The sequence below is a fragment of the Oncorhynchus mykiss genome, chromosome 22, assembly GCF_057628025.1.
Source record: "Oncorhynchus mykiss isolate SJ-2025 chromosome 22, ASM5762802v1, whole genome shotgun sequence".
Lineage (NCBI taxonomy): Eukaryota > Metazoa > Chordata > Actinopteri > Salmoniformes > Salmonidae > Oncorhynchus > Oncorhynchus mykiss.
Window position 1 is genome coordinate 18,752,957 of NC_143043.1, and position 23,342 is coordinate 18,776,298.

The 23,342-nt window shown below is 42.9% G+C and overlaps 2 protein-coding genes across 9 annotated transcripts in view; one reads left to right on the forward strand and one right to left on the reverse strand.

Annotated features, from left to right (window-relative positions):
* The first annotated feature begins 10,733 nt into the window (after window positions 1–10,733).
* Window positions 10,734–14,124, forward strand: LOC110501499 (glucagon-2). Its single transcript, XM_021579104.3, has 4 exons — window positions 10,734–12,677; window positions 12,788–12,893; window positions 13,021–13,176; window positions 13,582–14,124. Exons 2-4 carry the CDS (start codon window positions 12,799–12,801, stop codon window positions 13,700–13,702), a joined length of 372 nt encoding a protein of 123 aa, XP_021434779.1. The 5' UTR covers window positions 10,734–12,677; window positions 12,788–12,798; the 3' UTR covers window positions 13,703–14,124.
* Window positions 14,125–18,059: 3,935 nt separating this feature from the next.
* Window positions 18,060–23,342, reverse strand: part of LOC110501500 (sodium-driven chloride bicarbonate exchanger) — a 55,573-nt gene continuing 50,290 nt past the window's right edge. For 5 of the 8 annotated variants that reach the window (XM_021579106.3, XM_021579105.3, XM_090215628.1 and 2 more), the window contains 3 exons: window positions 22,694–22,816; window positions 21,390–21,457; window positions 21,059–21,259 (listed from right to left, as the gene is read on the reverse strand). In XM_021579106.3, coding sequence (XP_021434781.3) covers window positions 21,064–21,259; window positions 21,390–21,457; window positions 22,694–22,816 — 387 coding nt within the window. In that variant the 3' untranslated portion in view covers window positions 21,059–21,063. Of the gene's footprint in view, window positions 19,717–20,645; window positions 20,664–21,058; window positions 21,260–21,389; window positions 21,458–22,693; window positions 22,817–23,342 lie in introns of those variants that run through there. The other 3 variants (XM_090215627.1, XM_021579107.3, XM_021579108.3) reach the window with 2 other exon arrangements.

Consider the following 23,342-nt stretch of genomic DNA (forward strand, 5'->3'; position numbering starts at 1 on the left):
TTCACACTCAGGGACGATAGAGGCTCAGGTGAAGGTATGCAAAAAAGTACCACTATTATGAAAATACTCTTTGTAACTGACCGATACTCAGGTTCATGAATCTTCACCACAAACGGGCCAACTTCTGATATGACTTTTAATTGATAAAGAAGTTTTGTTTTAAAGCTCCTGGTTCTTCGTGACAACAAAGATCTTGAAGACATGATAAAAAATCATTCCAAATGCCGACCATGCAGTGTGGGACCCTGAGGGTAGCAGAATTTGGTGGGACTGAAGTTTTACAGACTGGCAGATCAAATCATACCACGCTAAATCAAATGTATCTCTATTGGCCTCATGTTTCACTACCTTTTTGCCAACAGATCTTTGGTATAAAATGATGTTACGCCCTAATTTCCCCAAAAAACGAAAAGTACCCTCTTCTAATTGATATGTAAGTACACAGGCCTAAGCATCTTACAGGATTTGCAGAGAGTTGATTATCCATTCCACTTCAATTTACTGCCTCCAGATCCAGTACATTATATTACAATAATTGTAATTGGTCAAGTTATATACTGATTTCCCTTGCAGATATGGAGGCCCCTGTAGTCAGAAGGCAGATTATCGCTACAGACTGAACTGGGGGTTCGTACCTCTCCAGTACGGAGGGGATCATAGTGGCCAGTTTCGATGGATGGGGAAGCAGTTGCCAAGGGGACAAAATAATGCACTCCATCTACCAACGTCTTGGAACGTTGAAGGTGGATGATTAAATAACGGCCGTGGTGTAAAATGCCATTGAACTACAGAGACCTCAGTGTGTCAAGTATAACATCTGTTTAACAGTATGTAAAAACAATTTACAAGTTCAGCAATGTATTCATTTCTGATAATGCATGCAAATTGGAATACCCCAAAGTGGGCTATCTGTTGCTCTTGAAAAAGGTCTCATTAATGTAATCTGCTCTCATCGGTTTTTGATTCTGATGAGATCAACACTTGAATGACATAATGCTGTAATTCCCGTCGCCGGGAATACTAACCACCGGTCCTGGGATCCATCATTACGCACACCTGGCATCCATCATTACGCACACCTGGCATCAATCATTACCTCCCCTATATCTGGCACTCCCTTAGGTTGTTTCCCCAGTCAGTATTGTTGATGTGTTTCATGTCAACACGCTACTTGTGTTTGTTATATTGTTCGATGTTCCGTTTATTATTATTAAACTCACCACCTGAACTTGCTTTCCGACTCGTATACACCCAGATCCCACGATCTCCTTTGTGGTGGAGGTGGACGCTTCAGAGGTGGGCCTGGGGGCAGTTCTGTCTCAACGACAGGGTTATCCACAGAAATTGTATCCGTGTGAATATAACTCTTAACAAACTGTCCCCCGTAGAGAGGAATTACGACGTCAGTGATTGAGAGCTCCTGGCGGTGAAGTTGGCATTAGAGTGGAGACACTGGCTGGATGGCGCCAAGGAACCATTCGGTATCCTTACCGACCATCGGAACCTGGAGTACATACAGACAGCGAGGAGGCTGAATCCGCGCCAAGCAAGATGGGCCCTTTTCTTCACAAGGTTTGACTTCACGCTGACCTATCGCCCATGTTTTAAAAAAACACCAAGGCCGATGCCTGTTCCGTCTCTACGATTCGGGAGAGGGTCCTGTCCAGAATGCACCAATAATCCCATCCTCCCGAGTCGTAGCTCCTGTGGTCTTGGACGTAGATGTGGACATTCGCCAAACTCTGGAGAGGGAGCCCACACTCACTAACTGTCCTCCTGAGCGCATCTACGTTCCCAAAGGGATAAGGGATCGGCTGCTGACCTGGGCACACACAGCTGTTATCACTTGACATCCAGGCATTTCTCGCACTTCCCAATCCATCTCCGAGAAGTACTGGTGGCCCACCTTGGCGCAGGACGTCACTCGTTACGTCAACTCCTGTTCCGTGTGTGCCCAAACCAAATTCCCCCAGAACGCTCCAGCAGGGAATCTCCTTCCCATGCCTCAGCGTCCATGGTCCCATCTATTCTTTGACTTTGTTACTGATCTCCCCTCTGACAGTTTCACCACCATTTTGGTGGTTGTGGATAGATTTTCAAAACCCTGTCGTTTAATCCCTCTTTCTGGTCTCCCTACGGCTATTCCAGCAGGTCTTCCGGCATTATGGCCTTCCCGGAGGACATTATCTCAAACAGTGCCCCCCATATCACATCACAGGTAGGTAGAGCCTTTATGGAGAATCTTGGGGTCACTATCAGCCACACTTCCAGGTATAGGCCTCAGTCCAACGGGCAGGTGGAGAGGATGAACCAGGAGCTGGGGAGGTTCCTGACGAGTCACTGTCAGGACCGGCAGGGAGAGTGGGCTCGATTCCTTCCATGGGCGGAGTATGCCCAGAACTTGCTACATCACTCCTCCACTGGGTTGACCCCCTTCCAGTGTGTTCTGGGTTTTGGAGAATCTCTCACGTGAGACTCCAGCATGTCATCCATCGTCAAAAGGAACAGGCAGACCTCACCACAGTTAGACCCCCGTGTAACACCCTGGGGTCCGTGTCTGGCTTCCTACCAGGTACCTTCCACTCCGCCTGCCCGCAAGAAGCTGACCGGAGGATCAACGAGGTGACATAAAGGTTTCAGTTTCCCATTGACTTTTGTATCTCACCTTCTTGGTTCCCTAGCTGATGCTGTCCCCCACGACACTTCTCCACCCATCCTGGACATCGAGGGTGGTCCGGCCTAAGCCGTCAGATCTCTACTAAACTCCCGACGTCGTGGGGGTCAGCTCCACTATCTGGTGGACTGGGAGGTGTATGGCCCGGAGGAGCGGTGTTGGGTTCCGGTGAAAGACATTCTGGATCTCAACACCACATGTCCACCTTCGCCGCCCGGACCAACCCTCTCCTTGTCCTCGGGGCCGTTCCTCTGGTCGGCGTCGTCCTGCGTCTGGAGCCACGGGTGTACTGCCACATCTACTCTCACTCCTCCCCTCCGGCGTTCGATGTTGCCGGTATACTAACCACCGGTCCTGGGATCCATCATTACGAACTCTTGGCTTTACACGCACCTGCACGTCATCAGGCACACCTGGACTCCATTATCTCACTTATTACCACTCCTATATCTGGCACTCCCTTAGGTTCTTTCCCCAGTCAGTATTGTTTATGTGTTTCATGTCTATACCTGCTTGTGTTTGTTACATTGTTCAATGTTCCGCTTATTATTAAACTCACCACCTGCACTTGCTTTCCGACTCCCAGCGTCTACGTTACAGGGTGCTGGAAGTGGAGTTTTTAAGTGTCGAATAGCAGTTGCCCCAGTAGCTAAGTGGGTATATTATGGTATGTATCAGGGCGTATAATCATACAACCGGTCAAATTGTCACACCCTGGTCAAAGTATTTTGTGTTTATCTTTATTTATTTGGTCAGGCCAGGGTGTGGCATGGGTTTGTGTATGTGGTGTGTATGTATGGGGATTGTAGCTAGTGGGGTGTTCTAGCTAAGTCTATGGCTGTCTGAAGTGGTTCTCAATCAGAGGCAGGTGTTTATCGTTGTCTCTGATTGGGAACCATATTTAGGCAGCCATATTCTTTGAGTTTGTCGTGGGTGATTGTCCTTTGTGTCCTTAGTGTTAGTTTGCACCAGTTTAGGCTGTTTCGGTTTTCATTACGTTTATTATTTTGCACTGTTTGTATTTAGATTCGTGTTGCTATAGTCACAATAAACATGGATCGTAATCTACACGCCGCATTTTGGTCCGACTCTCCTTCTCATAAAGAAAACCGTTACAGAATCACCCACCACAAAGGGACCAAGCAGCGTGTCAACAGGCAAGAACAGCCCAAAGTGGAGTACAGTATGGACTATACTTCTTGGGAGGAGATAGACAGGTGGGCGGTCGACCCAGGGAGAGTGCCGGAGCCCGCCTGGGATTCGATGGAGCAGTGCGCGGAAGGATATAGGAGAATGGAGTTTGCGAAGCAAGCAAGGCGGCGCGGACGGAGGCCCCATAGTCAGCCCCAAAAATTTCTTGGGGGGGGGCTCAGGGAGAGTGTGGCAGAGTCAGGAGCCAGACCTGAGCCAACTCTCCCTGTTTATCGTGAGGAGCCAAGGAGGAGACCAGAACCAGAGCCGGTGTTGGAGGTGAGCGAAACAGAGACTGTGAAGGAGTTAATGGGGAAATTGGAGGAGAGAGAAATGAGGGAGTTGCTGTGTTGGTGTTTTAAACATGGAATTCGCCCGACGGAGCGTGTCGGGGATTTGATGGCACCTGGGTCAGCGCTCCATACTCGTCCTGAGGTGCGTGTTAGTCGGCTGGTGAAGATGGTGCCAGTCTCACGTACCAGGCCTCCTGTGCACCTCCCTAGCCTTGCACGTCCTGTGCCAGCACCGCTCTCAAGATCTCCAGTACGCCTTCACGGTCTAACCCATCCTGTGCCACCTCCACACCCCAGCCCTCCGGTAGCAGCTCCCCGCACCAGGCTTCCTGTGCGTGTCCTCGGCCCAGTACCACCAGTGCCAGCACCACGCATCAGGCCTACAGTGCGCCTCGCCTGTCCAGCGCTGTCGGAGCCCTCCTCCTCTCCAGCGCTGTCGGAGTCTCCCGCCTGTTTAGCGCTGTTAGAGCCTTCCTTCTCTCCAGCGCTGTCGGAGTCTCCCGCCTGTTTAGCGCTGTTAGAGCCTTCCTTCTCTACAGCGCTGCCGGAGTCTCCCGCCTGTTCAGAACTGCCAGTTTGCATAGAGCTGCCAGTTAGCATAGAGCTGCCAGTTAGCATAGAGCTGCCAGTTAGCATAGAGCTGCCAGTCTGCAAGGAGCTGCCAGTCTGCAAGGAGCTGCCAGTCTGCAAGGAGCTGCCAGTCTGCATAGAGCTGCCAGTCTGCAAGGAGCTGCCAGTCTGCAAGGAGCCGCCAGAGCTGCCAGTCTGCAAGGAGCCACCAGAGCTGCCAGTTAGCATGGAGCAGCCAGGGCCGCCAGTCAGCATGGAGCAGCCAGGGCCGCCAGTCAGCATGGAGCAGCCAGGGCCGCCAGTCAGCATGGAGCAGCCAGGGCCGCCAGTCAGCATGGAGCAGCCAGTCAGCATGGAGCAGCCAGAGCAGCCAGTCAGCATGGAGCAGCCAGAGCTGCCAGTCAGCATGGAGCAGCCAGTCAGCATGGAGCAGCCAGAGCTGCCAGTCAGCATGGAGCAGCCAGTCAGCATGGAGCAGTCAGAGCTGCCAGTCATCATGGAGCAGCCAGTCAGCATGGAGCAGCCAGAGCTGCCAGTCGACCAGACTCTTCCAGATCTGCCAGTCGACCAGACTCTTCCAGATCTGCCAGTCGACCAGACTCTTCCAGATCCGCCAGTCGACCAGACTCTTCCAGATCCGCCAGTCGACCAGACTCTTCCAGATCCGCCAGTCGACCAGACTCTTCCAGATCCGCCAGTCGACCAGACTCTTCCAGATCCGCCAGTCGACCAGACTCTTCCAGATCCGCCAGTCGACCAGACTCTTCCAGATCCGCCAGTCGACCAGACTCTTCCAGATCCGCCAGTCGACCAGACTCTTCCAGATCCGCCAGTCGACCAGACTCTTCCAGTTCCGCCAGTCGACCAGACTCTTCCAGATCCGCCAGTCGACCAGACTCTTCCAGATCCGCCAGTCGACCAGACTCTTCCAGATCCACCAGTCGACCAGACTCTTCCAGATCCGCCAGTCGACCAGACTCTTCCAGATCTGCCAGTCAGCCAGGATCTGCCAGTCAGCCAGGATCTGCCGAAACCACCAGCCAGCCAGGATCTGGTAGATTCATCAACCTGCCTGAGCTTCCTCTCACTCCTGAGCTTCCTCTCACTCCTGAGCTTCCCCTCAGTCCCGAGCTGCCTCAGTCCCGAGCTGCCCCTCAGTCCCGATCTGCTCCTCAGTCCAGTGGGGTTCTGGGTGAGGACTACTAGGCCATGGTCGGCGGCGAGGGTGGACTATCCAGGGACGCGAGGAGAAGGGACTAAGACATTGATTGAGTGGGGTCCACGTCCCGCGCCGGAGCCGCCACCATGGACAGACGCCCACCCGGACCCTCCCTATTGTTTTGAGGTGCGTTCGGGAGTCCGCACCTTAGGGGGGGGGTTCTGTCACACCCTGGTCAAAGTATTTTGTGTTTATCTTTATTTATTTGGTCAGGCCAGGGTGTGGCATGGGTTTGTGTATGTGGTGTGTATGTATGGGGATTGTAGCTAGTGGGGTGTTCTAGCTAAGTCTATGGCTGTCTGAAGTGGTTCTCAATCAGAGGCAGGTGTTTATCGTTGTCTCTGATTGGGAACCATATTTAGGCAGCCATATTCTTTGAGTTTGTCGTGGGTGATTGTCCTTTGTGTCCTTAGTGTTAGTTTGCACCAGTTTAGGCTGTTTCGGTTTTCATTACGTTTATTATTTTGCACTGTTTGTATTTAGATTCGTGTTGCTATAGTCACAATAAACATGGATCGTAATCTACACGCCGCATTTTGGTCCGACTCTCCTTCTCATAAAGAAAACCGTTACACAAATACTATAAAAACATGCATTTAGTAATGCAGAAAGTTCAAAAGGCAATGTTTGTTTCACCTTATATGAGTACAGTCACTAGCTGGATATTCCTTTCCCAGACTTGTGTATACTGAATGCTACATTAGTAAACCGGAGAAGAATGCTGAAGGTAAAGACATCCGAAACATCACAATGTCCCTCTTAGTCATCAAATAATCTATTGTATGTCAACAGTAACTGTGTCTACATTAAAAAATATATTATATTCTACAGAATTCTACAGTAACAACTAGAGCACAGAATTTCAAATCAGTGGACGATCTCCTGGTTCATGGGACAGCTGCTGTGTCTGTATGTGTCTTTGTTTCAGTTAAATATTTTACATGCTACTCAGTCACTCACTCACACACAATGCTGTATTCTTAATTTTGAATGTATAGAATATAGTACTCGGTATAGCCATTAACAGGTGAATGCTCCTGATCTTATTCAAAATTGGTTTTAACCTGTTGAGTCTATGGGGGCGCTATTTCATTATTGGATTAAAAAACGTGCCCGTTTTAAGCGCAATATTTTGTCACTAAAAGATGCTGGACTATGCATATAATTGACAGCTTTGGAAAGAAAACAGCCTAACGTTTCCAAAACTGCAAAGATATTATCTGTGAGTGCCACAGAACTCATGCTACAGGCGAAACCAAGATGAAACTTCAAACAGGAAATTAGCAGAATTTCTGAAGCTCTGTTTTCCAATGTCTCCTTATATGGCTGTGAATGCACCAGGAACGAGCCTGCGCTTTCTGTTGTTTCTTCAAGATGTCTGCAGCATTGTGACGTATTTGTAGGCATATCATTGGAAGATTGGCCATAAGAGACTACATTTTCCAGGGGTCCGCCCGGTGTCCTTTGTCTAAATTGGTGCGTAATCTTAAATTGCGGTCATTTTCTCCTGGGATTCAGGACAGAAAGCACACTTCCACGAACGATATATCATCGAAGAGATATGTGAAAAACACCTTGAGGATTGGTTCTAAACAACGTTTGCCATGTTTCAGTCGATATTATGGAGTTAATTTGGGAAAAAGTTTGGCGTTTTGATGACTGGATTTTCGTTTTTTTTTGGTAGCCAAACGTGACGCACCAAACGGAGCGATTTCTCCTAAACAAATAATCTTTCAGGAAAAACTGAACAATTGCTATCTAACAGAGTCTCCTCATTGAAAACATCTGAAGTTCTTCAAAGGTAAATTATTTTATTTGAATGCTTTTCTGGTTTTTGTGAAAATGTTGCCTGCTGAATGCTAATGCTAATGCTAACGTTAAATGCTACGCTAGCTAGCTACTGTTACACAAATGATTGTTTTCCTATGGTTGAGAAGCATATTTTGAAAATCTGAGATGACAGTGTTAACAAAAGGCTAAGCTTGAGAGCTAGCATATTTATTTCATTTCATTTGCGATTTTCATGAATAGTTAACGTTGCGTTATGGTAATGAGCTTGAGTCTGTATTCACGATCCCGGATCCGGGATGGCTAAGGTATTTGACTGATGCAAATATTTCCTTGTTCAATAAGGTATTACAAACTGTTTGTTTTTCTTGTAGACAATGTTCTCTTCCAGCAATCTGAACAGATCTCCAAAGCCCTGGTTGACCAGCATGTTGACTTTGAGGCAATGGTAAATATTGGTTTGGGGAGGACAACCTGAGGAATGTGGTGGGGATGATGAGTTGCACTTGGAGTCCGCGTGAGGAGTGTCAAATATTCTTCATTGGTTCTGATCTACAGTATGCCTATGTTTGATAGTCATATGGCTAACTATAGTATGTGTAATACTATTTTGGGGAGTTACTACTGTATGTTACATACAAACTATATGTTACAACTTTCATTACACACATTTGACAGTTTATAAGACATTTTGCATACCCTTCACTGAGTGGTTTGAATATGACCTAACTGTATCTATGATATGAACTACACTGAGTGTACAAAACATTAAGAACACCTGCTCTTTCATTGACATAGACTGACCAGGTGAATCCAGGAGAAAGTGAATCCAGGTGAACGCTATGATCCCTTATTGATGTCACGTGTTACATTCACTTCAGTCAGTGTAGATGAAGGGGAGGAGACGGGTTAAAGAAGGATTTTTAAGCCTTGAGACAATTGAGGCATCGATTGCGTATGTGTGCCATTCAGAGGATGAATGGACAAGACAAAAAATGGAAGTGCCTTTGAGTGGTTTATGATAGTAGATGCTGGGCGCACCTGTTTGTGTCTAGAACTGCATCGCTGCTGGGTTTTTCACGCTCAACAGTTTCCCCTGTATCAAGAATGGTTCACCAGCAGTGGCGACCCGTCATTCAGGTTAGGTGGGGCAGAGCTCCACCTGTTTTGAGCCCCACCTGTTCAGCAAAAAAAACACATATACAGTTCCTTCGGAAAGTATTCAGACCCCTTGACTTTTTTCAACATTTAATCCTAGTAAAAATTCCCTGTTTTAGGTCAGTTAGGATCACCACTTTATTTTAAGAATGTGAAATGTCAGAATAATAGTAGAGAGAATGATTTATTTCAGCTTTTATTTATTTCATCACATTCTCAGTGAGTCAGAAGTTTACATACACTCAATTAGTATTTGGTAGCATTGCCTTTAAAGTGTTTAACTTGGGTCAAACGTTTCGGGAAGCCTTCTACAAGCTTCCCACAATAAGTTGGGTGAATTTCGGCCCATTCCTGCTGACAGAGCTGGTGTAACTGAGTCAGGTTTGTAGGCCTCCTTGCTCGCACACGCTTTTTCAGTTCTGCTCACAAATGTTCTATAGGATTGAGGTCAGGGCTTTGTGATGGCCACTCCAATACCTTGACTTCGTTGTCCTTAAGCCATTTTGCCACAACTTTGGAAGTATACTTGGGGTTATTGTCCATTTGGAAGACCCATTTGTGACCAAGCTTTAACTTCCTGACTGATGTCTTGGGATGTTGCATCAATATATCCATATAATTTTACTACCTTATGATGCCATCTATTTTGTGAAGTGCACCAGTCCCTCCTGCAGCAAAACACCCCCACAACATGATGTTGCCAAACAGTTATATTTTTGTTTCATCAAACCAGAGGACATTTCTCCAAAAAGTACCATCTTTGTCCCCATGTGCAGTTGCAAACCGTGGTCTGGATTTTTTAAGACGGTTTTGGAGCAGTGGCTTCTTCCTTGCTGAGCGGCCTTTCAGGTTAGGTCGATATAGGACTTGTTTTACTGTGGATAAAGATACGTTTCTACCTGTTTCCTCCAGCATCTTCACAAGGTCCTTTGCTGTTGTTCTGGGATTGATGGGCTTTGAAATACATCCACAGGTCCACCTCCAATTGACTCAAATGATGTCAATTAGCCTATCAGAAGCTTCTAAAGCCATGACATAATTTTCTGAAATTTTCCAAGCTGTTTAAAGGCACAGTCAACTATGTAAACTTGTGACCCACTGGAATTGTGATACAGTTAAGTTAAATAATCTGTCTGTTAACAATTGTTGGAAAAATGACTTGTGTCATGCACAAAGTAGATGTCCTAAACGACTTGCCAAAACTATAGTTTGTTAATGAGAAATGTGTGGATTGGTTGAAAAACATGTTTTAATGACTCCAACCTAAGTGTATGTAAACTTCCAACTTCAACTGTATGTACATGTGACATATCAGTTTTTATATTTTTAATACATTTGCAAAGCAATTATCTTTTTGTCCTGAATACAAAGTGTTATATTTGGGGCAAATACAAAACAACACATTACTGAGTACCACTCTCCATATTTTCAAGCATAGTGGTGGCTGCATCATGTTATGGGTATGCTTGTAATCGTTAAGGACTGAGGAGTTTTTCAGGATAAAAAATAAATGGAATGGAGCTAAGCACAGGCAAAATCCTAGAGGAAAACCTGGTTCAGTCTGCTTTCCACCACACTGGGAGATGAATTCACCTTTCAGCAGAACAATATCCTAAAACACAAGGCCAAATATACCTTGGAGTTGCTTACCAAGAAGACAGTGACTGTTTCTGAGTGGCCTAGTTACAGTTCGGACTTAAATTGACTTGAAAATCTATGGTAAGTCTTGAAAATAGCTGTCTATCAACAAACAATTAGACAGAGCTTGGAGAATGTTGAAAAGAATAACGGGCAAATGTTGCACAATCCAGGTGTGGAAAGCTCTTAGAGACTTACCCAGAAAGACTGACAGCTGTAATCACTAACAAAGGTGATTTTAACATGCATTGACTCAGGGGGTTGAATACTTGTCTAGTCAAGATACATTAGTGTTTTATTTTTCATGACTTTACAAATGTTAGCATTTTTCTTCAAATTGACAAAAAATGACAATTAAATCAATTTTAATTCCTCATTTTGTGGAAAAGGTCAAGTGGTGTGAACACTTTCTGAAGACACTTTATATGATTGTTCACGTGGTACGCTATATTGCCAAAAGTACGTGGACGCCTGCTCGTCAAACATCTCATTCCAAAATCATGGGCATTAATATGGGAAGGCTTCTGGGAAGGCTTTCCACTAGATGTTAGAACATTGCTGCAGGGACTTGCTTCCATTCAGCCACAAGAGCATTAGTGAGGTCGGGCACTGATGTTGGGTGATTAGGCCTGGCTCGTAGTCGGCGTTCCTATTCATCCCAAAAGTGTTCAATGGGGTTGAGGTCAGGGATCTTTGCAGGTCAGACACATTCTTCCACACCGATCTCAACAAACCATTTCTATATGGACCTCGCTTAGTGCACAGGGTTATTGTCCTGCTGAAACAGGAAAGGGTCTTCCCCAAACTGTTGGCAAAAATTGGAAGCACAGAATCGTCTAGAATGTCATTGTATGCTGTAGCGTTAAGATTTTCCTTCACTGAAACTAAGGAAGGAATTACCCAAACCATGAAAAACAGACAATTATTCCTCCACCACCAAACTTTACAGTAGGCACTATGTATTGGGGCAGGTAGTGGTCTCCTGGCATCTGCCAAACCCAGATTCGCCAGATGGTGAAGTGTGAATCATCACTCCAGAGAATGCATTTTCCATTGCGCACAGTGATTTTAGGCTGTGTGTTGCAGCTCGGCCATGGAAACCCATTTCATGAAGCTCCCGAAGACGAGTTAATGTGCTGACATTGCTTCCCGTTCTGTGAGCTTGCTTGGCCTACCACTTTGCGGCTGAGCTGTTGTTGCTCTGCACTTTACAATAACAACATTACATTTGGCCGGGGCAGCTCTAGCAGTGCTGAAATTTGACGAACTGACTTATTGGAAAGGTATCATCCTATGATGGTAACACATTAAAGTCACTGAGCTCTTCAGTACGGGCCATTCTACTGCCAACATTTGTCTATGGAAATGTCATGGCTGTGTGCTCGATTTTATAGACCTGTCAGCAACGGGTGGAGCTGAAATAGCTGATCCACTGATTTTAATGGGTGTCCACATACTTTTGGCCATGTAGTGTATATGAGTATATACCAAGTTCACATGGTATATGATTCTTCAGTCTGGACACATTATTGATACAGACTGTGTGTTTTGCATGTGATCACATTAGTATTGAACAAATAAACAAATTAATATAATACTGAATTACATTGTGTTCGTTCCTTGATCACCTAAATATCTGATCAGTCTCTAAATTCCACTCAGGGATGAAATGCTGAAAGGAGGTGTTTCAATGTTTGTTTAACTCCATGTTCTTACGTTCCACAAACACTGAACCTGCAGTGCAAACCAGGCTATCTGAAAACAGATGGTAGACTGTTATATAAGTATTTGGATTTGTTGGACAGGATGAAATCATGTTTGATTTCGACACCTAAGTGACAGCTTTTACCTCTGGACAGTTCCACATTTAAACAAAGATGGACTGCAAATGTATCTAGTGCATTGAGTCGAGTTCTGACTAATGGATTGAGAGTAACGAATGTGCCTGTGCGTCTGTGAGGAGGGTGCCACCTGAGCAGACAGTCACCCAGCTCAACTATATAAAGGCTGGCCAGACCAAGAAGGGGCCAAGAAGCAGCTCCAGGGAGCCAAAGAAAGAAAAAACCAGCAGAGATCTACCTACGCACAGCAGGCAGCCAGGCACAGACTCCCCCTTTCTCAACGACGCTCAACAGAGGGAACACAGGTGAGCAGCACCAAACCCCTACAACTCATTTTCAACCGCTGATACTTCACATCAGGAAGTTTCTCTGAATTTGTTTTTAGCAATTTCCTATTTCCACTGCTAATATCTAGGAGGTCAAAAGATGAAAGGCACCCACTCTTTCGCTGGACTTCTGCTCTTGATCATTGCTCAGAGCAGCTTGCAAATCCCGCAGGAGGACACAGAGGACAACTCCAGGTAGGAGCCTCAAACTCTGAGAAACTTTTGAACTCTGCACCAATCAGGTTTAGTCTCTCTCTTTCTCTCTCTCTCTCTCTCTCTCTCTCTCAGCATCCTGTAACTACTGACTTGTCTGTTTCTGCAGCCTATTGACAGAGGACTCTATGTTCAGCGAGCCAAGGGAGCTTTCGAACACGAAGAGACATTCAGAGGGAACATTCTCTAACGACTACAGTAAATATCTCCAGTCGAGACGAGTGCAAGACTTTGTCCAGTGGCTAATGAACTCGAAGAGAAGTGGGTGAGTGTTTCTTTCTTTTTCTCCTACTGTGTGTGTCTGTTTTCCTCATTCCATTTCAAAAAGCAGTAGATCATCTTCCAATATGTTCCAGCTTAACCTGAAACTGTATGAATGCAGTACTTAAGCGATAGGATGAATGAGCTATAATGAGCTATAAACAAAGACAAAAATGGCCAAAATGTTTATGACATACTGTAGCTATTTACTACATGTTGGTGTTTTACATGGTTTTACATGGTTTTACATGGTTTTACATGGTTTTCAGTTACAGCTCAGAGAAGTCTTACTATAGCAGCTTAATAATGCACAGTGAACCAATGTGTTTAACAACTGCTTATTTCTCATATATTATTATTTTTATATAGTTACTATCAACACTATAAAATCTCTCCATATTTTTTTCAGGGGTCCCATCAAACGACATGCAGAGGGTACCTACACCAGCGACATGAGCTCCTACCTGCAGGACCAAGCAGCCAAGGAGTTTGTGTCCTGGCTGAAGAATGGCCGAGGCAGACGAGAATAGGGCTCCTCTACTCAGCCACAGAGTCCCAGTGTCTTATTAATCAGTCACAGAGTCCCAGTGTCTTATTAATCAGTCACAGAGTCCCAGTGTCTTATTGATCAGTCACAGAGTCCCAGTGTCTTATTAATCAGTCACAGAGTCCCAGTGTCTTATTAATCAGTCACAGAGTCCCAGTGTCTTATTAATCAGTCACAGAGTCCCAGTGTCTTATTAATCAGCCACAGAGTCCCAGTGTCTTATTAATCAGTCACAGAGTCCCAGTGTCTTACTAATCAGTCACAGAGTCCCAGTGTCTTATGTCTTATGAGCCCCCAGTCAAGAGAGAATGCAACTCATCCAGAATGACCCCCCTGTTCAATTTCCTGTTTAATAACCTGTTTCCTCCTTCTTCTGGCCATGCTAATAAATCCTCCGACAAGAAATTGTGTTGCTTGTCAATTGCTTTTTGTTTGTTAACATAAAATGGTGACATACTGTATTAACTAAATGCTTCACTTTCTACTTCAAGGGCAATATTTTCAGTGTTAGGAGGGGAACAAGATCGAATGGTTAAACAATAGCCTAATTAAAAAGTTTGATAAAAAAAAACACTCTCCTTCTAAAAATAACAGGTTAAAAATGTTGGTAAAACTGGACCAAAATCTGTAGCCTGTAGCTTGCTAATTTTGTTGGAGAAAAATTTTAATAAACCATTATTCTTGCCATACAAAATGTATTCAAATATCCAAAGATACACTCAAAAGTATGTGGACGCCCCTTCAAATTGAGTGGATTTGGCTATTTCCCGTTACTGACAGGTGTATAAAATCGAGCAAACACCCATACAATCTCAGTGCTCCGTTACTTTCAACGTGGCACTGCCATAGGATGCCACGTTTCCAGTAAGTCAGTTTCATCAACCTTCTGCCCTGCTAGTGCTGCCCCGGTAAACTGTAAGTGCTGTTATTGTGAAGTGGAAACGTCTAGGAGCAACGGCTCAGCCGTGAAGTGGTAGGCCACACAAGCTCACAGAGCGGGAACACCGGGAAATGGGTTTCTATGGACGAGCAGCCGCACACAAGCCTAAGATCACCATGCTCAATGCCAAGTGTCAGCTGGAGTGGTGGCCTGCACAAAGCCCTGGCCTCAACCCCATTGAACACCTTTGGGATGAATTAGAACGCCGACTTCGAACCAGGGCTAATCGCCCAACATCAGTGCCCGACCTCACTAATGCTCTTGTGGCTGAATGGAAGCAAGTCCGCGCAGCAATGTTCCAATATCTAGTGGAAAGCCTTCCCAGATGAGTGGAGGCTGTTATAACAGCAAAGGGCAGACCAACTCCATATAATGCCCATGATTTTGGAATGAGTGTCCACATAATTTTGGCCATGTAGTGTATCTAAACACTAACCAGAGAGATGCCTTATCATATGAACCCAGAAACACAAATATTGTGGAAATACTATATTCAGTTCAAATATAATCCTTACTTTTATAATACATGTCATTGTATTATATATAAATATAGAACCTGTGTCAATCGATGAGTAACAATTCAAGATCATGTTCGAGTAGAGAACCTGTGATCACGGAGGTGGAACCCAAATCAATCAGCCTTGAGGACAGCCATATCACCAAGGGGAAAACACACCCAGGGATTTCAATCAAGTAATGGAATGACGTGATGTGAATCAACAGCCTGGCAGGGATCAGTGATCAGGGAGCACTTCCTAGGTGTTACTGGCATGGAAATAAACTAGTCACATGTGCCAGATATATGTCATGCTTTGGGATGTGATACCTCTCTAAGCTGTCAGCTAGTGAATTGAAAACCATCTGTTGATTTAGAAAAAAAACACCTGCCCACACAATTCTATTTATATTCCAAATCTCTAAGGGTCATACTGGGCATTTGTCGTAATAGAATTTGGGTCTCTTTTGTTGTTGAATAAAAAATTATATGTAATTCACTTCTGTGGATGAAGCTGTCATTGTTTTGTACAATATGTTCAAGTGAAGTCACAGTGTATAATCCAACGTATTACCTCCAGGCAAATTGAGGTCCTGCAATGAATGACTTCAGCAATTGTACTTCCTCTTTATCCAACCTTATGCTCAACAAGGCAGATGTGGCTGTGAGTGAAGTGGAAGACTCAATTCAGTTGAGGGGATTTCTGTCAAACACTTTCACCCACAGTGTAATGTGACCTGACCTTTGACAAATCACATCCAATTTTTTTCAGAGCTGATCTGATTGGTCAAAAAAACAATTAGTGAAAAAATTATTCTGAATTGGACTGCCTGTCTAAACGCTGCCCTAGTGTATAAGGTTGACTGGTCAACTTGAACTGAAAGTTGACCCTCCCTGCCTTTATTCACTGGAAATTGCATACTCCTTGGCTTTCTCCTAGATCAAAGCATACAGAGTAAATCTAAAAACTCTTACAAATTTAGAATTAGGGTTCTATTTTGGGCATTTGTTTTAGGTGTCAAGGCCACTTCAGATCACTAGTTGACTTACTCCAAATCAGACATTCCAAACAGCAGTAATATTGATGGGGAAAAGAAACATGTTCAAATAAATGTATTAAGTTTGAGTTTTATACTTTCATAGTAAATGTACATACAGTTGAAGTCAGAAGTTTACATACACTTAGGTTGGAGTCATTAAAACTCGTTTTTCAACCACTCCACAAATATCTTGTTAACGAACTCTAGTTTTTCTACTTTGCGCATGACACAAGTAATTTTTCCAACAATTGTTTACTGACAGATTATTCCACTTAAAATTCACTGTATCACAATTCCAGTGGGTCAGAAATATACATACACTAAGTTGACTGTGCCTTTAAACAGCTTGGAAAATTCCAGAAAATTCTGTCATGGCTTTAGAAGCTTCTGATAGGCTAATTGACATAATTTTTGTCAATTGGAGGTATACCTGTGGATGTATTTCAAGGCCTTCCTTCAAACTCAGTGCCTCTTTGCTTGACATCATGGGAAAATCAAAAGAAATCAGCCAAGACCTCAGAAAAAAATTGTAGACCTCTACAAGTCTGGTTAATCCTTGAGAGCAATTTCCAAATGCCTGAAGGTACCACGTTCATCTGTAAAAACAATAGCACTCAAGTATAAACACCACGGGACAACGCAGCCATCATACCACTCAGGAAGGAGATGCGTTCTGTGTACTAGAGATGAACGTACTTTGGTGCGAAAAGCGCAAATCAATCCCAGAACAACAGCAAAGGACCTTGTGAAGATGCTGGAGGAAAAAGGTACAAAATTATCTACAGTATATCCACAGTAAAAAGAGTTCTATATCGACCTAACCTGAAAGGCCGCTCAGCAAGGAAGAAGCCACTGCTCTAAACCCTCCATTAAAAAGCCAGACTACAGTTTGCAACTGCACATGGGGACAAAGATTGTACTTTTTAGAGAAATGTCCTCTGGTCTGATGAAACAAAAATAGAACTCTTTGGCCATAAAGATCATCGTTATGTTTGGAGGAAAAAGGGGGAGGCTTGCAAGCCGAAGAACACCATCCCAACCGTGCAGCATCATGTTGTAGGGGTGCTTTGCTACAAGAGGAACTGGTGCACTTCACAAAATAAATGTCATCATAAGGAAGTAAAATTATATGGATATATTGACGCAACATCTCAAGACATCAGTTAAAGCTTGGTCGCAAATGGGTCTTCCAAATGGACAATGACCCCAATCATACTTCCAAAGTTGTGGCAAAATGGCTTAAGAACAACAAAGTCAAGGTATTGGAGTGGCCATCACAAAGCCCTGACCTCAATCCTATAGAAAATGTGTGGGAAAAACTGTGCGAGCAATGCGTGTGCGAGCAATGAGGCCTACAAAGCTGACTCAGTTACACCAGCTCTGTCAGGAGGAATGGGCCAGAATTCACCCAACTTATTGTGGGAAGCTTGTGGAAGGCTACCTGAAACGTTTGACCCAAGTTAAACAATTTAAAGGCAATGCTACCAAATACTAATTGAGTGTATGTAAACTTCTGACCCACTGGGAATGTGATGAAAGAAATAAAAGCTGAAATAAATCATTCTCTCTACTATTATTCTGAAATTTCACATTCTTAAAATAAAGTGGTGATCCTAACTGACCTAAGACAGAGAATTTTTACTAGGATTAAATGTCAGGAATTGTGAAAAACTGAGTTGAAATGTATTTGGCTAAGGTGCATGTAAACTTCAGACTTCAACTGTACACAAGATACATAATAAACAGTCATACTTCAGCTCTAAAGACCAGTAACAATAGCAGAAAGTAAACTTAATATTGTTTTGCAGTGCCATGTTTCCTTACACTGCTTCACGGATTTCTTTCACAAACAAAACTGATTGAGTGACTTTTCAAACACATTTATTCAGAGCTAAGTACAATTAGTAACACGAGTAGTAGTAGCAGAGTAGAAATGTTCAACAAGAGATTTCAAAATATTGTGCAGACACTGATCATTTAAAATGAAGCAAAAGGTGTTATGGATAAATAGGCTTAGAAAATTAGATGTGAACAAATTCGTTGTTGGTATTTTACAAAGGAAATATAGTTTAATAATCTTTATAACAATAAATATAGCTCCTATAAATGTTCCCCTTCTAGAAAAAGTGCTATTGCATTTGTTTCTATAGCCATGTATGTTGCCCTTTAGCAGACGCCTTCAAGTATCAGTTAAGCTTCATATTTAGTTACTGAGTGGACAATCATTCCTGGGCACACACACTGCCCCCATGACAAACAACTCAAATAAAAAAAGAACAAACAAGCATTAACTTTGCAGCTTGAAAATATTGATATACTGCAATAACTGCAACTATTTCAACTTTGGCAACAAATATTTATGATTTAAAATAAATGGCAGGATTATATTTTCTTCTTGAACATTGTTTCAATACTATCTATTGATATGCATAACAGTATTCTACAACGTAAGTCAGGCGTTTTACTAATCAAATGCTCAATGCAATGTTTGCTCTTTGTACAAGAATAAATTGCCAACAATAAATAATATAGAAATGCTATTTTCAGCTAATCTCTTTACTGGTAGTAAAACAATTGGAAAATATTCTAAACTTAAAGACTATTGCAAATAGCTAAACTCATAATGCAATACATTGGATGTTTTAACACAGATACTGTAGATTTGTATTTGCCAATGAAAGTAGCCAATTCCTGCAGTCAAACGACCTAGTGGCCCCATGGGCGAAATGTTTGTTTTTTACGCCGGGATGCAAACTTAAAAGGTAATAAAAAATGTTTAAACCCATAACCATCTGTGTGAGGTGTATACTTTTGTTTCAAAGTAGATTTGTTTAAGACGACCAAGAAACACTCCAAGTGACCCTGATTTAGCCCACTGCAGTAAAAGGTTCATCAGATGCTGTATATTTCATAAAAGTGGATTAATTAAAGTTGCATGCATACAGTACATTTTCACTTTGCCTATTTTGTAGATATATGAACTCGTCAATTGTATATACTGATGCACAGTACATAGTCTTTAACTGCAGTATTGTACACACTTTTTTAATCGATTGTTTATCTGGTTGGATAATTTAGCAATTTCAAAACAACTGTCATATTATGATATTGAAAAAAATACAAAAACATACAAAATACATTCAATAAATTAAAAAACAAACACAAGCTGAAAACAGTTTCTCAATGTGACAGATATATCCTCGACAAGTAACATTCCGTTGCTTTCACATACAGTCAAACTTACCTCTCCTATATCACGCGGGTATTACTTGACATTTAAAAACACAAAAACAAATCAAAACAAAGAAGCAGCTTCCGACACATAAACTATAAACACTAACGCTTTTGAACACACAAAGATTTACAAGACAAATGTAAAGGAATGGTAAACTGTGGCACACAATTTTGATTTGTTTTCAACGCAGTGGAGGGGGAAACGTCATAGACTTGTCTCCCTTGCGAAGCAGGCCTTCTGCATATTTCTCCTCTTCTTTTGTTTCCATCCACTGTTCTTGGATAAGCTGTGGGTATCAACACTGGCTGTTAGTGCTTTCAAGTATGCAATTTCAGAACGTAGCTTATATCAGCTGTCCGGCTCCAACAATGGAGATTCTCCATTATGAATCATTTTTTTGTCAAGGATTAGACTTAATCTGTGTCCCCAAATGTATCATCAACTGATGTTTTAGTAGGGAGGGGCTCTAACGTGAACATTAACACCATATTGATGTGCTTTAGTAAATCGCATGGTAATCCCATCCCATACAGAGTTGCACTGTATGTTCAGGCAGCTGAGAAGTATAATGGGATCAGAATCTCAGACAATGTTCATGAAAGAGCAGTTTTCACAAGAGAGATGTACTAATATAATTACACTCTCCAGCTGTTGCGTAATGGGAGCCTGCAGCTAGTACGCTGTAGTGCTCCTTGCCGAACTGCCCGTCACGGCCATTGGCTGAGGCATAGTAGATTGGGTAGAGGGATGACTGTCATGCTAGCAGAGCCTGATTGGCACAGCAGCATCATGTTGTCAGAGATGCACTTTCCTACATGCACTTTACATCCTTGCTTTCTCAGTCATGTCACTTTAGACTGAGCACATTCATCTGTCACTGCCTGTAATACGCTGGGTTTATATTCCAAGCAGTGAACAGGTAACGGATTTAGCATCCATAATATTTACCTTTGCCTAACATTGGCAGTCATCAAAGAGTTTCAAAGAGCATGTGCTCTCCCAGTGTTCATGAACTCGAAAATGCATAACATGACAATTTGAAAGATGAAAAATAAGCAGCATCTAATTTCAACCTGATGGTAAATTGAGGAATAAGACATTGTACAATCCTGCCTCATATCATGCAAAGATAAACATAATTATTTTTATTCCAAAAAGTGATGGTCACCAAATGGAGTAAGGAAGCTCAAACGGGCACGGGGATCAGACTCTTACCTTTGAGGGGTTCAGCATCTTAGTGGACACAAGAGAGTTTATGACAGAGATGGAATGGGAAAATACAGTCAAGAAAAGTCATCAGTTCTAAAGTGGAGAGACAACTCCTTTCTACAGTGAATAAGTAGCATCTAGTTTCAACCGAACGGTGAATCTGCAATTTCGTTCATATACAATAGCCATGACATATCGATATCCTGAAAATTCTCGGAGCATAGAACTTGGGTCAATAAGAGGCATTTTATGAATTCAATGGTACATTGTCATCTGTTTCCAATATAATGGTTATGACACGGTATCTATTCAGTATAGGAGGTATCCTAACTTGAGATATTCTCAACAAACTCCATATTTTCACAAGGATTGATGCCATGGGGAAATGTGCAAGAAAGTTTGAGTTGCAGGCACATATCTTAAATTAAGACACATTTTTTATACAAACTGACAGAAGAGAAACAAAGATACGTTTTAAATGGAAAACCCCAATGTGCTGATTTTGGGGAAACATGCTTGAGGCAATGCAATACCATTTTGAGTTGTCGGAGTTGACATTCCACGTGTTTCCAAAAGAGCCTTTGGACATTTCATCTGTGATGTTGAGTACGGATTCACTCCTAAAAAACAAGACATAATCATGCATTATAATACACAACAAACAGTCAACTATTTTACTACCAATGAAGCTTGAAGTCTTTTTACAGTTTAAAAAGGGAGATATAATGTCATCATAACGGCCTGACTTACTTTTGATATCCTTCTAATGGTAATTGCACTACTCCCTCTTCCTCTCCCAACATGCTTTGCTCCTCCTCCTGAAGAATATGATAATCAACAGGAAGTTGTTAAACTATAGTGATAGTACTATATATAATTAATTGGTTAAAACACATGCAGAGATAAATCATTACAATAAAAGTTACATATCTACAGTAAAAATGAACATTATTTTGAGTTATTGACATAGCCTTGTTCTGTTCAATGTTCTCTAAGGCCTTGCTGGCCTTATCTCAGGGTAGTAAGTTGGTGGTTGAAGATATTCCTCTAGTGGTGTGGGGGCTGTGCTTTGGCAAAGTGGGTGGGGTTATATCCTGCCTGGTTGGCCCTGTCCGGGGGTATAGTCGGACGGGGCCACAGTGTCTCCCGACCCCTCCTGTCTTAGCCTCCAGTATTTATACTGCAATAGCTTATGTGTCAGGGGGTAGGGTCAGTCTGTTATATCTGGAGTATTTCTCCTGTCTTATCCGGTGTCCTGTGTGAATTTAAGTATGCTCCCTCTAATTCTCTCTCTCTCTCTTCCCTCGGAGGACCTGAGCCCTAGGACCATGTCTCAGGACTACCTGGCCTGATGACTACTTGCTGTTCCCAGTCCACCTGGTTGTGCTTCTGCTCCAGTTTTAAATGTTCTGCCTGCGGCTACAGAACCCTGACCTGTTCACCGGACGTGCAACCTTGTCCCGGACCTGCTGTTTTCGACCCTCTCGTCCTACCACACCTAACTCTAACTCTGAATGATCGGCTATGAAAAGCCACCTGACATTTACTCCTGAGTTGCTGACCTGTTACACCTTCTACAACCACTGTGATTATTATTATTTGACCCTGCTGTTCATCTATGAACATTTTAACATCTTGGCCATGTACTGTTATAATCTCCACCCGGCACAGCCAGATGAGGGCTGGCCACTCCTCATAGCCTGGTTCCTCTCTAGGTTTCTTCCTAGATTCCTGCCTTTTCTAGGGAGTTTTTCCTAGCCACCGTGCTTCTACATCTGCATTGCTTGCTGTTTGGTATTTTAGGCTGGATTTCTGTATAGCACTTTGTGACATCGACTGATGTAAAACGGGCTTTATAAATACATTTGATTTGATACTCTAAATAACTAAATTCATGTTGTTACTTCAAAAGAATACAATATAAAAATCACTGGCACCATTCAAACTAATGAGAGTCTGGAACTTTAAAGCCAATTATCTCAGAATCATATTTTTGCAGATAGAACCTTATAGTCTCAAACTCTAGCTTTCTTATGTAGATGCTATTTTCATACCTCTTCTTCGGCTTCCTCCAATTTCTTCTTCTTACTCTCTGGCATGAGATCATCCAGCCAGCTCATCTCTCTCTTGGTGAAGAAGCAATCCATCAGCTTCCTAATAAACACCAGAGCCAACACCTGCAAAGAACACAAACACACTTACTACTTAACTTACTATTCACGGATTGCATGTTTCGTCAAAATATAGTTTTGAACGTTCGTTTTGGACGGATGCCTAACTGAGCATTCTACTTAATGCATCTACATAATGCATCATCAAGGAGCGCTGATGAACATTTAATCAAAAGTGCATTACGGTGGCTTGGAAATAGAATGACATTCAAAAGGAGAAAATAATTAGTAGGAAAACCTTTTGTCATCATTTTGATGTCACCAAATTTACTTTAGATGCCGTATAACATTAGCTAGCTAGCTAAAATTGAGGGGGGGGGGCACCGGATTTTAGCTAGCTAACGTTTAATTGCTAGCTATTCATGACGAACTTTGCTAGCTAATGACAACACTGCCATCTGTCTAAAATAATTTGACAACATGATAATGCTGGCAAAGTTGTTTCCTACAAAATATGTCTCTACTTTATCAATGTCATTCTATTTCCATGCACTATAGTGTAATTTCGACGAAACAGTAGTTATTCTCCGTC